Source organism: Phodopus roborovskii, unplaced genomic scaffold (genome assembly GCF_943737965.1).
Source record: "Phodopus roborovskii unplaced genomic scaffold, PHOROB, whole genome shotgun sequence".
NCBI lineage: Eukaryota > Metazoa > Chordata > Mammalia > Rodentia > Cricetidae > Phodopus > Phodopus roborovskii.
In genome coordinates this window covers 13627361-13639097 of record NW_026126547.1, presented here as the reverse complement: position 1 = coordinate 13639097, position 11737 = coordinate 13627361, and the positions used below count along the sequence as shown (strand labels likewise).

At 37.4% G+C, this 11737-nt stretch overlaps 1 protein-coding gene across 2 annotated transcripts in view; it reads right to left on the bottom strand.

Moving 5' to 3' along the window:
- Nucleotides 1–405: 405 nt before the first annotated feature.
- Nucleotides 406–11737, bottom strand: part of Peli1 (pellino E3 ubiquitin protein ligase 1) — a 59898-nt gene continuing 48566 nt past the window's right edge. For both annotated transcript variants that reach the window (XM_051200654.1, XM_051200655.1), the window contains exons 3-7: nucleotides 9738–9867; nucleotides 7531–7632; nucleotides 4300–4497; nucleotides 4024–4212; nucleotides 406–2795 (exon numbers count right to left, since the gene is read on the bottom strand). In XM_051200654.1, the coding sequence (XP_051056611.1) occupies nucleotides 2229–2795; nucleotides 4024–4212; nucleotides 4300–4497; nucleotides 7531–7632; nucleotides 9738–9867 (1186 nt within the window). In that variant the 3' untranslated portion in view covers nucleotides 406–2228. The remainder of the gene's footprint in view (nucleotides 2796–4023; nucleotides 4213–4299; nucleotides 4498–7530; nucleotides 7633–9737; nucleotides 9868–11737) is intronic.

Below are 11737 nucleotides of genomic sequence, written 5' to 3'. Positions count from 1 at the left end.
CTGTCCCTGAAATTCCTTTAATACAGACGAGTAAGTATAAAACAGAACTACCTCTCAAAGTACTTACACAAAAACACCTGACTAATTTTTTTTATCTCCTGAGTTTTAAAAACTTGTGTCTCATAGAAAATGAGCCATGTTTTATTTTATTTCTTAGCGAATAGGAGAGAAAATTCAGGGCTTCTGGGAAGAAGATGTAACCTTTATCATCATAAGCACGATTCAGGTAGCTCAGTTGTCAGCTCTCTAACAGGCCTAACCTGGGGACCAGAGATTTTAGTGTTCCATTAAATGCAAACTCCTATGCAGAGTGAGGCAGATCTGGTTAGTCTGGGGTAGAATTATCACTTCTGGCTTCCCAATCTCAGTTGTGCAAAAAGGAACCCACAGAGACAAATTCAAATATCTATTTTGAAAAGTATTTACTTAGTTTGAATAAATTAATTGCAAATAAAAATTAAGCTACAATATATAGCCCAACAGAAATGACAAGAACAAACACAACACAGGACTCGATTTCCTTGCATTAGTCACAAAGCATGTGACCAGAAAACTTCAAAATCAACTAAATCTCTTTGAAAAAAGGGTAATAACCAGCAGTTACTAATACATCACAGCTAACTTATAATACAAATTTCTTGACATGCATTTCCTGAGTGAACCCAAATGATCATTTTCAAAACAAAGAATTTGACAATCAAGTAAAATAAAATAGTTCATGGCTTCTAAGTGACTTTTTTGTTTTACTTAAAAAAAAAAAATCAAAACACTGATGTAGTAAGATAAAGAAAAGCTATACTAACACAGATAAGAATTTGACAATAGTCGATTAAATATTATACAATTTTTCAAACTAAAAGAAATCAAAAACTGAAACATGACTGTGTCTAATCTAAATGTACGCTGATTTCTGTAAGTGTTAGAAGGGTTTGGTGTAGTGCAACTGTTTGTATGTCTGGTGCATTTTAAAAAAGGCTAGGGTGAGAAAGAACTGTCTTGCAAAGCACATACTGGATTAGAGAACGGAGAGAGCCTGCGGCGTGTCCTCCTCTGCGGCCACTTGCCTTCATCTGCCAACCAAACTTTTCCCGAGTCACACGGAGGCAGGCCACTGTCCTCAGGGGTCAAGCCCACAGTTAAGGCTGGTCTGCTGGGTTAAAAGGGAGGTACTACTGCCATTCAACCCTTTGTAGCTCTAGATTTCTACTGCTTGGAATAACCCAAATACAGAATAATTTACAAAACACTTTTTATTTCATTTTTCTAAAAGCAAATCAAGTAATTTTCTTTTCTTGTTAATTTCTTGTTAATTTTTTATGTACTTTCTCATAGGATTTTTTTCTTTTTTCTTTTTTTTTTAGAAACAGTGAACAGATGAACCACAGTTTATATCCAAAAAAATAAACTTGCCAAATGTTGCTGGCACTAAAAACAGATCAGTTACCATGGGAGAAAAATAGATCATCTAGATTAGATTGCATATTCAAAGGAGCATATAAAATGTCTCTTAGCATTAGCTTTGTTATAGTACTACACTTGAGAGAAACATTAAGGAAAAAAATGTTTTCCGATTAACTTCAATGTGGTTAAAAACAAACACCTCTTAGACAATGGTAATTAATGTGAATCTGGTTTTATGAAATAATCTAATTCATCAAATTCCCTATTTATACGGGCCTGGGGGAGGGAAGCTCTCTTGCCTTTCTCCATAACTTTGCAAATCCTCGAGCTATGTGCCCACTAAACTACCACTCACACCAGAAGCGTGTGACACCATCATTACCATGCTACGCTATCACGACAGTCTAAGATATTTTCTATGATAAAGATAAATAGAAAAAATTAATATACATGTTGCTATATTTTACAATGTTTGCAACAAATTGTAAACTAATGTAGTTTGAACCAACAGACCCTCAGTTATACAGAACAACTCAACACTGAGCATGGGTGGTGATTCAAAACACTAAAACGAAGGCATCAAATTAGACTATGTCTTTTTCTCCTCAAAATATATTTTCAAAACTCAGAATTCAGAAGTTTGGAACTTTCAAAAATTCCTTTGCTTGAGTTTCCCAGATTTTTCTCAGAAATTGCTATTATAAATATTTTAAAAAATTCTTCATCTTAATGCAAATGACCAGAGCAGAGAAACTTACGTGGACAACTGGTTGGAAAACCCAACTCACTTAGCTTATAAACTTATAATGCAGTCCTAGAGACAGCTGTTAGTCTAGAGGTCCTTGGAAAATAAGTCTGATATAGCCTTGTTCACCAGCCAACTGATGTGCACAAAAGGGGCAGGCTGCGTGAAAAGTGTGAGTACCGTGAGGAAGTGGGATCTGGGACCAGTAGGCCGTTGTCTTTTCTGAACACACGTGCCCACAAGGGCTAAAGGCATGGGTGGGAGGGCCGGCGTCCACATAAAATCCAGCTTCACATCCAAGCCACAGAGGGACATAGGGACCAACAGACCTACACATAGGACATTCACGATCTTTTCCGTCACGTTCTTCTTTGTTTCCCCAGTTATGATAACCATGAACATGGCCGCAGTTTAGATATACCCACGGTTGTTTTTCATCTACAACGTCTTTCCTCTTCATACTGGGAAAGGCTAGTGTGTTGAACCCTACAGGGCACTGAGGTCGTGCTGCATTGATTTCCTGTCTTAAAGCTTCTAAGTGCTTCACAGTAGGAGTGTGGGAAAGGCCTTCCGCAGTACGCCAAAGCAAGGTTGCACCACAAAGGTCAATTAAGGAGCCATCTTGTAGCTGATTGGTTTCGATTTCCACCTGAAGGAGAAAAGAATCAAAACCACTTTACCATTATGTTTATACTAGGTCTTCAGTAAGTTTAATAAGACAAAGAACCTTCCATGATTACCTGCTAGACTTAAGGAAGTTTCTATTTGTGTGTAATGTGGAAATAGAAATTTTAGAAGTAATGAAAAATGCTAAATTTGAAAGTCAACAAACAATAACACGTTGAAGCCAGGATGTATCCCTGGTGCACAAAAGGACTTTGCAAACATATCCCCCAAGGAGGGATAACTGCCTTATTCTAGAGATAGGAGAGAAGCCCTAGTCCCTACTTCATAGGACCTGTCAGATCTACATGACCCCAACTGGATGGCATTCCCCTACATATGGTATTGGTGGGGGGTTGGGAGGGGAGGGTGTTTAGAGTGCATGGGAGAGGGCAGAGAGGGCAAAAGGGAGGGAAGGAGGGAGGGAGGGCTGGAGGGAAAGGAGGGAGAGGGAACTGGGATCGACATGTAAAACAATAAATTAAAAAAAAAAAAAAAACAAAAAAAACGCTTTGATTCCAAAATTTAAGTTGAAGAACAAGTTACTGGGGAAAAGTATTTCTATTTTTGTTTCCACAGAAAATGAAAAGATGTGGATTCCTTCCAGACTAATGTGGTTTGATCACGCCAGACCGCCTGAAACAGAGTACAAGCTGATCCTACATTCCAAACAGCTGGACAAAACAGCCCTACAGACTACAGCTAGGATATCTGAATCTTCTTCGAATCCCCCAAGACAGTGCCCCTTACCAGCAGGAAGTAGTTTGGAAAGAACGACGCCCAAATTCCCAAATATTGTGTATAAATGTTTGTTTTCATTTAATTGGACTTTGTTATATAAAATTAAATAAAAATAAATAAAAAAAACCCAATAACACGTTGAATAGTAACTTCTCTCAAGCCAAAAGATAACTTATGATTTAATCATCTGGCTAATCAACAAACTTAGTTATTTTTAATTAGTTAAGTATAGTCAATAACATGCACAAAAAATAGATGCTTAATCTTTTCTAACTGAAACAAAATACTATCCTCTAGGATTAGTGTTTGGAGGTCAGTGTTTGATGGTCTTAGTTTTTTGTGTAACAGGAATATGTGTAAGAGCTGAAAAAAACCCAATCAACCAACCACCTCCCTCCCTCCCTCTTTCTCTCTTCCAGTTCAATTCACCCTATGTTTATTGTTGTAAAAAGAAGCTACACACAAGTACTTACCATCTTTCCTCTCTGTTGAGCTGATCTGGTTTCTCGAAGACTGAATACATTCCCACAAACTGATATTTCTCTCCATATTCCAGGCTTGGAGTCTTCTGTGAACCCATTGCGCGGATGCATCACAAGAACACCATTAGTGGTCAAGCCATCCATCTGCCCATCAGATGTCTTCCATTTGGCAGCCTTTTCCTATAAAAATAGTGAGTTTCTACTTATGTGCAATTTGGAAATGGAAACTTGTATAAAAGAATACATTAGGGAAAAAAAGCTTTTTACCCCAAGAAAGATGTTTTTTGATGAATCAAATCCTGCAGCATAAATCCGAGCTGTAAAGGGGGGATTGCGCTCACATATGATTCTGCAGGCAAATCTTGAGATAGTGCTTTGTACTGACTGTGTGTCAGAATTACTCTGACTTCCAGGAACTGTGTCAGTTACTACAAAATCAATAGGACTTTCAGTTGACCGACCAATCTACAGGGGAAAAAAAAAGAACAAATGACTTCATTCAAAGACCACAGTAGAATCCATTAAGAAAGAGACATGGTAAAAGCATTAGGCCTCTGAAATTTCTAAATCTCAAACTTAACATTACTCAACTATGCCCTTTAGTTTTGAAAACTAATCTGTCACACTCTCTGATACAGCAGTCACTTGGAGCAAAGAATTAAGTGGGGACATTTCTAAGTGCCTTAGGCTTTAACCCTTTTAAGGGAGAAATATATCTACCATACTACACCACCGTAACAGAATACAATGAAGGTGAGTAAATCTTTTATGACAGCTCTGGAACATCCCTGCAATAACGCTAACCCGCTGCAGTGTTCAGGAGCTGTCCACAAACACTGGTCCTCACTAATGGCTATAGACACAGCCTTGCTCCGAGTCTCTGCAACAGTTCTCCACCTCTTTGCATTAGTTATTAGCAGCTGTCAGTTTTTGCTTTTGGTTGTGCTTGCTTTTAGGAACAAGCCTCTCCTCCAACTACTTACTCTGATAAGAATTGAGACATCAAATAACTAAACTTCAAAGAACAGTACTTCAAAGGTACTTTGTTCCAGGGTCCCCCAAGGAAGCACAGAAAAAGAATTCTCTATGTAGGCTGAAGGATTTGTCATATACCTTGGTATTTTTTCATTTCTGAGCAGTAAGGTTTTTAGAGGATGGAGTCCTCAGTGAGGCAGGTGTCAGAGTAAACTATCTTTAAAGTACTAGCTAGTAAGAAAGTTTTTTGCATCTTGAAATTTGAAGGGGGAACAAAAGAAAGGAATGAAACAGATGGCAAAAGTGTCACTGGTTTTAGCGGAAACATTTAGACGTCACAGATTCTTTAACGTTTAATGATGGCATGTAGAAAATACCAACTCTCTACAAACAGTTGTGTGGGGGAGAGGAGACTACCTAGATAGTTCAAGATGGCCTAGAACTCTACCTCCTTCTGCCTCAGTTTTCCAAGTATCTGGAATCACAACTCTGTGCCTCACTGTATGGTTTTTACTTTTCCAGAGGAGACAGAAGTGAACCCAAGGGCTGCCTTAAAAAAGTCAACCTAAACCAATTTCCTGTTATTTCTATGTACCAAGTTCTAGCTATAAGTAGAACTGTCAATTTTCTACCACACTTTATACTATTTCTCTGACATCCATTTATTTATTTATTTATTTATTTATTTATTTTGTTTTTAAAGAATCTCTTTCACTGGTTTTTGTCAGAAGTCCTATTAAATCTGGTTAGAAGGTATAGATTTGTTTTGATTTTCTCCAAGACAGGGTTTCTCTCTGCAGCCCTAGTTGTACTGGAACTTGTTCTGTAGACCAGGCTCGCCTCAAACTCACAGAAATCCACCTGCGTCTGCCTCCCAAGGCCTAAAGGTACAGATTTAAAAAAGATTGTGAAATCTTCTACCTGTCCTTCCTCCCACCAGAAGTCCTCAATGCTCACTGAGACACTGGATAGCACCTGACATATAACTGGATTGAAATATGAATTCTATCTGACAAACTCAGCACGAATGTTCTTGCTCAATTTGGAAGGCAGGTAATTCATCTAGCGATAATGAAGTAATTTACTGGACTGGTTTCTGATTTTTCTTAGACTTTATCTATAGTGCAGATATCTTTAATTTTCCATAGGGATGATATCTGCAGAAAATTAACTTTGGAAAACTTAAGAAAATTACAAAGGATAAGATAAACATATAAATACAAGGTGCTTTTTGAAGTTAAATTTCAAATATGTGAGCAAACAGCTGTCATCTTGATTTTCAAAAAACTAATCACATTCATTTTAAATATTGTTTGTTGATAAGGATGTGGAAAAACACTGTTACTATTATGTTTTATCATGATCCAATCTTTCATTAATAAGGATGTTGTTTATTTAGTTTAATAAAAACAAGAAAGAGAAACAAACATCCATATTCTAATAATAACTGTAAAAAAATAACTTATTAAAAAATAAACCTACATCTTATTTACCAAGCTAGATGAGAGATCAGCCTCAAACATATTTTGAAAATGATCAAAATTAAATACATCTCTAGGTCCTTTCATTTAGCATTATAAAGAAAAATAAAAAAAACTAATTGGGACAATAATTTTAATTGAGTGATGATAGTCAATTCTACTTAAGATTTTTTAGAAAACCTAATATTAAGAGAAAAATATCAAGAATTTTATTTCTCTAGGCTTCACTGCTCTATAATCTATCAGCATATAAAAATAAGTCTCAGCATCAGATTGGAGCCAGAGGGAGAGATTTTTAATATACCAGTAGCCTTGACCAGTTGTACGCTGAAAACCAAATTCTAATTGATGTAAATAGTTAGAAATTATCTGTACTCTTTGTTGCTCCGAGAGGAAGGCATGAGGTGAGCAACAAGAAGTCCCAACTATGTGCAGACTGTTGCTTGCTGGGTTTCTTGTTTGGAATAGTAACACTGTTATTTACTATGAGTTTACTCTCAGCTGGTTCGGATCTGCATCTGCTCTATGCACACCCCCTTAAGCTTCTAACAGTCCTGAGGGAGAGACTATTATTCTCTGCACTTTATGGAGGAGGAGGAGAAGGCACAGAGTAGCTAGGAATTCAGATCCCAGAACCCATCGCTCTCTTATTATTTTTATTTCATGTGTATATGTGAGTGCCTGCATGCATGCACACATCAAGTGTGTGCCTACTTGTGGAGGCCAGAAGAGACACTAGATCCCCTGGAACAGGAGTTATATGTTGTTATGAGCTACTTTTAAGGTGGGTGCTAGGAACCAAACCTGGGTCCTCTGTAAGAGTAGCAAGTGCTCTTAACCCTTAAGCCAACTCTCTCTAGCTTCAGAGCCCATCTTTAAACAATACTACAATGCTTCAAAATCAAGATACAAGGCTTCAAAAATCAATAAATATTTTAGATACATACAATATGAAAGTACATTTAATCTGAGCATAGCAAAGTCACTGAAAATAGATTTTTTAACTTTTTCATTTTTAAAGAAAAAAATTATGTTATAATACCTGAAACATATCAGTGTTGCTGTCATGAGTATATTCAACCACCACTGTCTGGGCTCGAGATAATGTGTATGATATGCTATGCTGGTCCTTGTTGCTTATAGCCTATGAATGAAAAGGTTAACAGCAAAAATTAGCAGTCAATCAAATCAGAAAATCTCTTCAACTAAAGGAAGGTAAAATATTTGTCACATACATATATTTCCCTCCTGGAATTTAGGGCAGAGACTAAAAACTCTATATAACTTCAATTGTGACTGTGGCTTCCTCAGGTTCAATGGTTATAGAATACTTCTTAATAGATAAGACTAAAAACATAAATTTTAAACTCTTAAAAATCTGTGTTCCACTTTACTTTAAATTGTAAGGGAATTAAAATCAAATGCCATATGGAATTGAAACCAACAACTAGTATTTCTTTGAAAAACTTGCAAGGAATAGAAAATTCATTTTTAAAGTGATATAAAGAATTATATAGTTAAATCAGAATTAATAGCTCATTTTATAACCTTACAGATGACAAGTGTTTATAATATACTGGACCAGGTACAGAAAAATTTACAGATGATTAAATGTTACAAGGCAATGATGACAGCCACATTTTTACTTATCCTAAATGGAAGTACACTGCTCTGTTTTATTTTCAGGCTGCCTATGGCAATGAGCTGAAGATAATACTGGAAGGGAAAACCTAGTTACTCCACAAAAGGCATAGAAACAGCTGTATAAAAGGAAAATAGATTAAAAAGACACAAGAGTAAACATAGCAAAAGGAGGGGAAACATTTGCTTTCATTTTTGGTACATCTGTAATAGGTAAGGCCTCCTGAAGTTTTAATATTAAAGAAATTAATTCTCAAATATCCAAAGACAATACCTAAGCACCAACGACCAGGTTTTAACAAAGCTTAAAAATGCTATTTTACCATCTCACTTGTTTGTGGACTATTTTGAGACAGTCTCTTTCCACAGCCTTGGTTGTCCTGGAACTTGCTGTGCAGACCAGGTTGGCCTCTTAATTTACAGAGAACCACCTGCCTCAGCCTCCTGGGTGGTGCTGGCATTAAAGGCTGCTACCATACTAGGTTTCTGTCTTATGTAGCTCAGGATAAGCTAGACCTCACTATGCAATGCAGGCTGGCTTTGAATTCTAGAAACTCCTTAGTTTTCCATGTGCTGGGATTATACAGGTGTGGGCAATCAATCAGACTGTCTCGTGCACAAACTTTTTATTTATTTATCTATTTATTTGTGTATGTGTTCCTGCACACAAATGAGAACCAGAGTACTTGTTGGAGTCAGTTCTCTCCTTTTATCATGTGGGTTCCAGGGATCCAACTTAGGTAGTCTGGCTTAGTATAAAGTGCATTAACCCACTGAGCCACCTTGGTGGCTCTCCTTTTTTCTTTTCTTCCCCTCCCTCCCTCTCATTCTTAAAACAAACTCTGAGACATAACTGAGGCTACCCAAATGCCCTTTTCTATGCTCCTTCCCCTCAAGATATCCATGCTCATGAATGTAGTATGGATAACTTAAAAGCAAGGTGCTAATGTTTTACTACACATTTATTTATGTAGTCATAAGTATAATTGTTTCACGTTTTAAAATTTATAGAAATTCTATATTAAGAGAATAAATTTTCCAGTAATTGCTAACTTCGGAATTTTGTTTTTCAGGGGAGCAACAGATGGGGACAAGGCCTCAAGGTGTTGCTCATGTTGAGCTCCAACTCTCCTTCTTTGGCCTCTGGAACACTGAGATTACAGGTATATGACACATGCCAAGGCCAAAAGCTTCAACACTTCCTCCACTTTCATCAGTCTAAAAAGGCACAAGAGCTCAAAGGCCCAGTCTCTAAAGGTCCAGGTGAGGAAATGGAAGGGGTAGGAGGGTGGGCAAGGCCTGGAGGTGAGAAGTGTCAGGTCCAGCTGAGAATGTGTTTCTACTGTTTTCATTCCAGCCACTGATTGCTCAGGTCTAGTGTGAGCAAGGGACTGGGGCAGAATCCATGAATGGCATAAGCCAAGAAAAAAGTCATCAGGGCAGTCAGGGGACTCCATTTGAAAGCCTTTCAAACAGCATGCTCCAAAGGCTCTTCCTCAGCTCACACAAAAGGAGAAATACGAACAGAAACGTGCAGCACTAGAGACTCTAGATGACACATGAGAACAGTTCAGTTTTCCCACTAACTTCTTTAGAACGTTATTTTACCTTGGCAGCCTGAGGAGTACACGCAATATGCACAGTGCTGGGCTTCACCCCATTTGCCTTAGGTCTTTTAAACAAAGCAAACCTACTTTTCCTCCTTCCTCTATCGCCGTTTGGGAGAGACCCATTATACCTGAGAGGAAAGAAAAGCAGTTTAGTTTATCTCTTTTAAGGATTATACAATCATAAAACAAAGGTTATAGTTTGCCTCACATGTATATTTAATTCTCAATTAACTACCTTAAATTCCCTTCTAACAACTGCTGATCTTCAGTCCAGCTGCTTGGGTGTGAAACAAAATGAGATTCTTTCTGGCTATATTTCAAGCCACAGAGACGTATCACACACCACTTTGAGTTGTCCATATAAGCAAGAACTGAGTAACAGGGTATTGGATTCCTTGTGACTACACTTCTTAAGGTAACATTTTTGCAGCATTAATTGAAACAGAAACTGTAATCCAACACTTTAAAAGCTGAACTTCTTCAGTAAGTAAGGACTGCCTGTACCTGTTAAATCCTAGCTATCCGGACAGAACAGTGTGATGTGTTGCTATCTCCTATCCAACTGAGTTTTCTCAGTTAGTGATTAAACCTATTTCTGCTGCTTCAATCTTCCAATCATTTCTCTACAACACATGTACACCTCAAGGGCAAACAAGTAAGAAATATAAATAAGACAACTTGGAAAAAAACAAAAAATAAACATATCTGGGTATGTACCACATTCAGGCACTATGAGTTCATTTCAATCCCATACTCAAAAACAACAAAATAATCTTGTAGATGAAACAGGCCCAAAGCAATCTGGTTTCTAAAAATCAAGCCAAAGTTGTAGTATTGTGGTTACAGCTGACTTGTTCTTGGCAACCCCACCAGCACTTCTGGGAGAAACAATGGAACTTGGGACCTATGACCTCCAGTCAGAAGCCATAGATAGGAGTTGTGAGGAGTTAAGAGTACTGGTTACTTTTCTAGAGAGCCCAGGCTCGATTCCCACTCACATGGCGGCTCACAACTTTCTGTAACTCCAGTCCCAGGGAACCCAAAGCTGTCTTCTGGCGTCTGTGAGTATCAGCTGTGCATGTGGGGGACAGACATACATGCAGGCAAAATACCTATACATACTAACTTAAGAAAGCCATAAATAAACAAGAAGCTATGCCAGTCTGATTCTTAAAGGTAATAAAAAGTGTAGAGCACCAGATATTTAGGGGAAAAAAAAAAGTACCAGGTGGATAGGACATTTCATAATTTTCACTTTCTAAGCTTCTTAGCTCACATACTATTTTGCATTTTACAGTCATTCCAAGTTTGGATTAAAATAATTGGAATAATGAAATCACCTAGTCTCTCTTCAGATTGCTTTTCTAGGAGATTAAATGAATAAGGTAACTGTGATGCAAATGTTGTGCTTGAGAGTAATTGTATTGGTCCCATAGGTCTGTAAACCAGGTCCTTATGCACAAACTAACACTACCCCAGAAGACCAAAGAAAAAATAGAGGCATACTAAGGTACACAAATGACCTAAAGCAGGAAAGGGAAAGTAGACCTTTGGTAAAGTTAACCAAGTAGCTAAAGAAAAATTTTCAAAAGGATAGGACAGAAAATACAAACTCCTTTTCTATGGTAGGATAAGGTAAATTTTATTCGGTATTTTAACGGTAGATTTTATTTATAGTGTGGCTGCTTTCAGGCCAAGAAAGGGTGCTGGATCTTTTGGCCCTAGAGTTATAGGCCACTGTGAGCTCCCTGATGTGGTTGCTGGAAACTGAACTCAGATCCACTAGAAGTTAAGAGCATCAAGAGCTGTGTCTGTTAGCCTCTAAGCCATCTCTCTAGCTCCTTATTCAGTATTTCAACACTTACAAAAATGTCATATATATATATATATATATATATATATATATATATATATATGGAATTTCTTACATTGGTATCAAACAGTATTAGCTTTAAATTCTTCTGCAAGTGTTAAGCTACAAATTCTTAAACACTAATG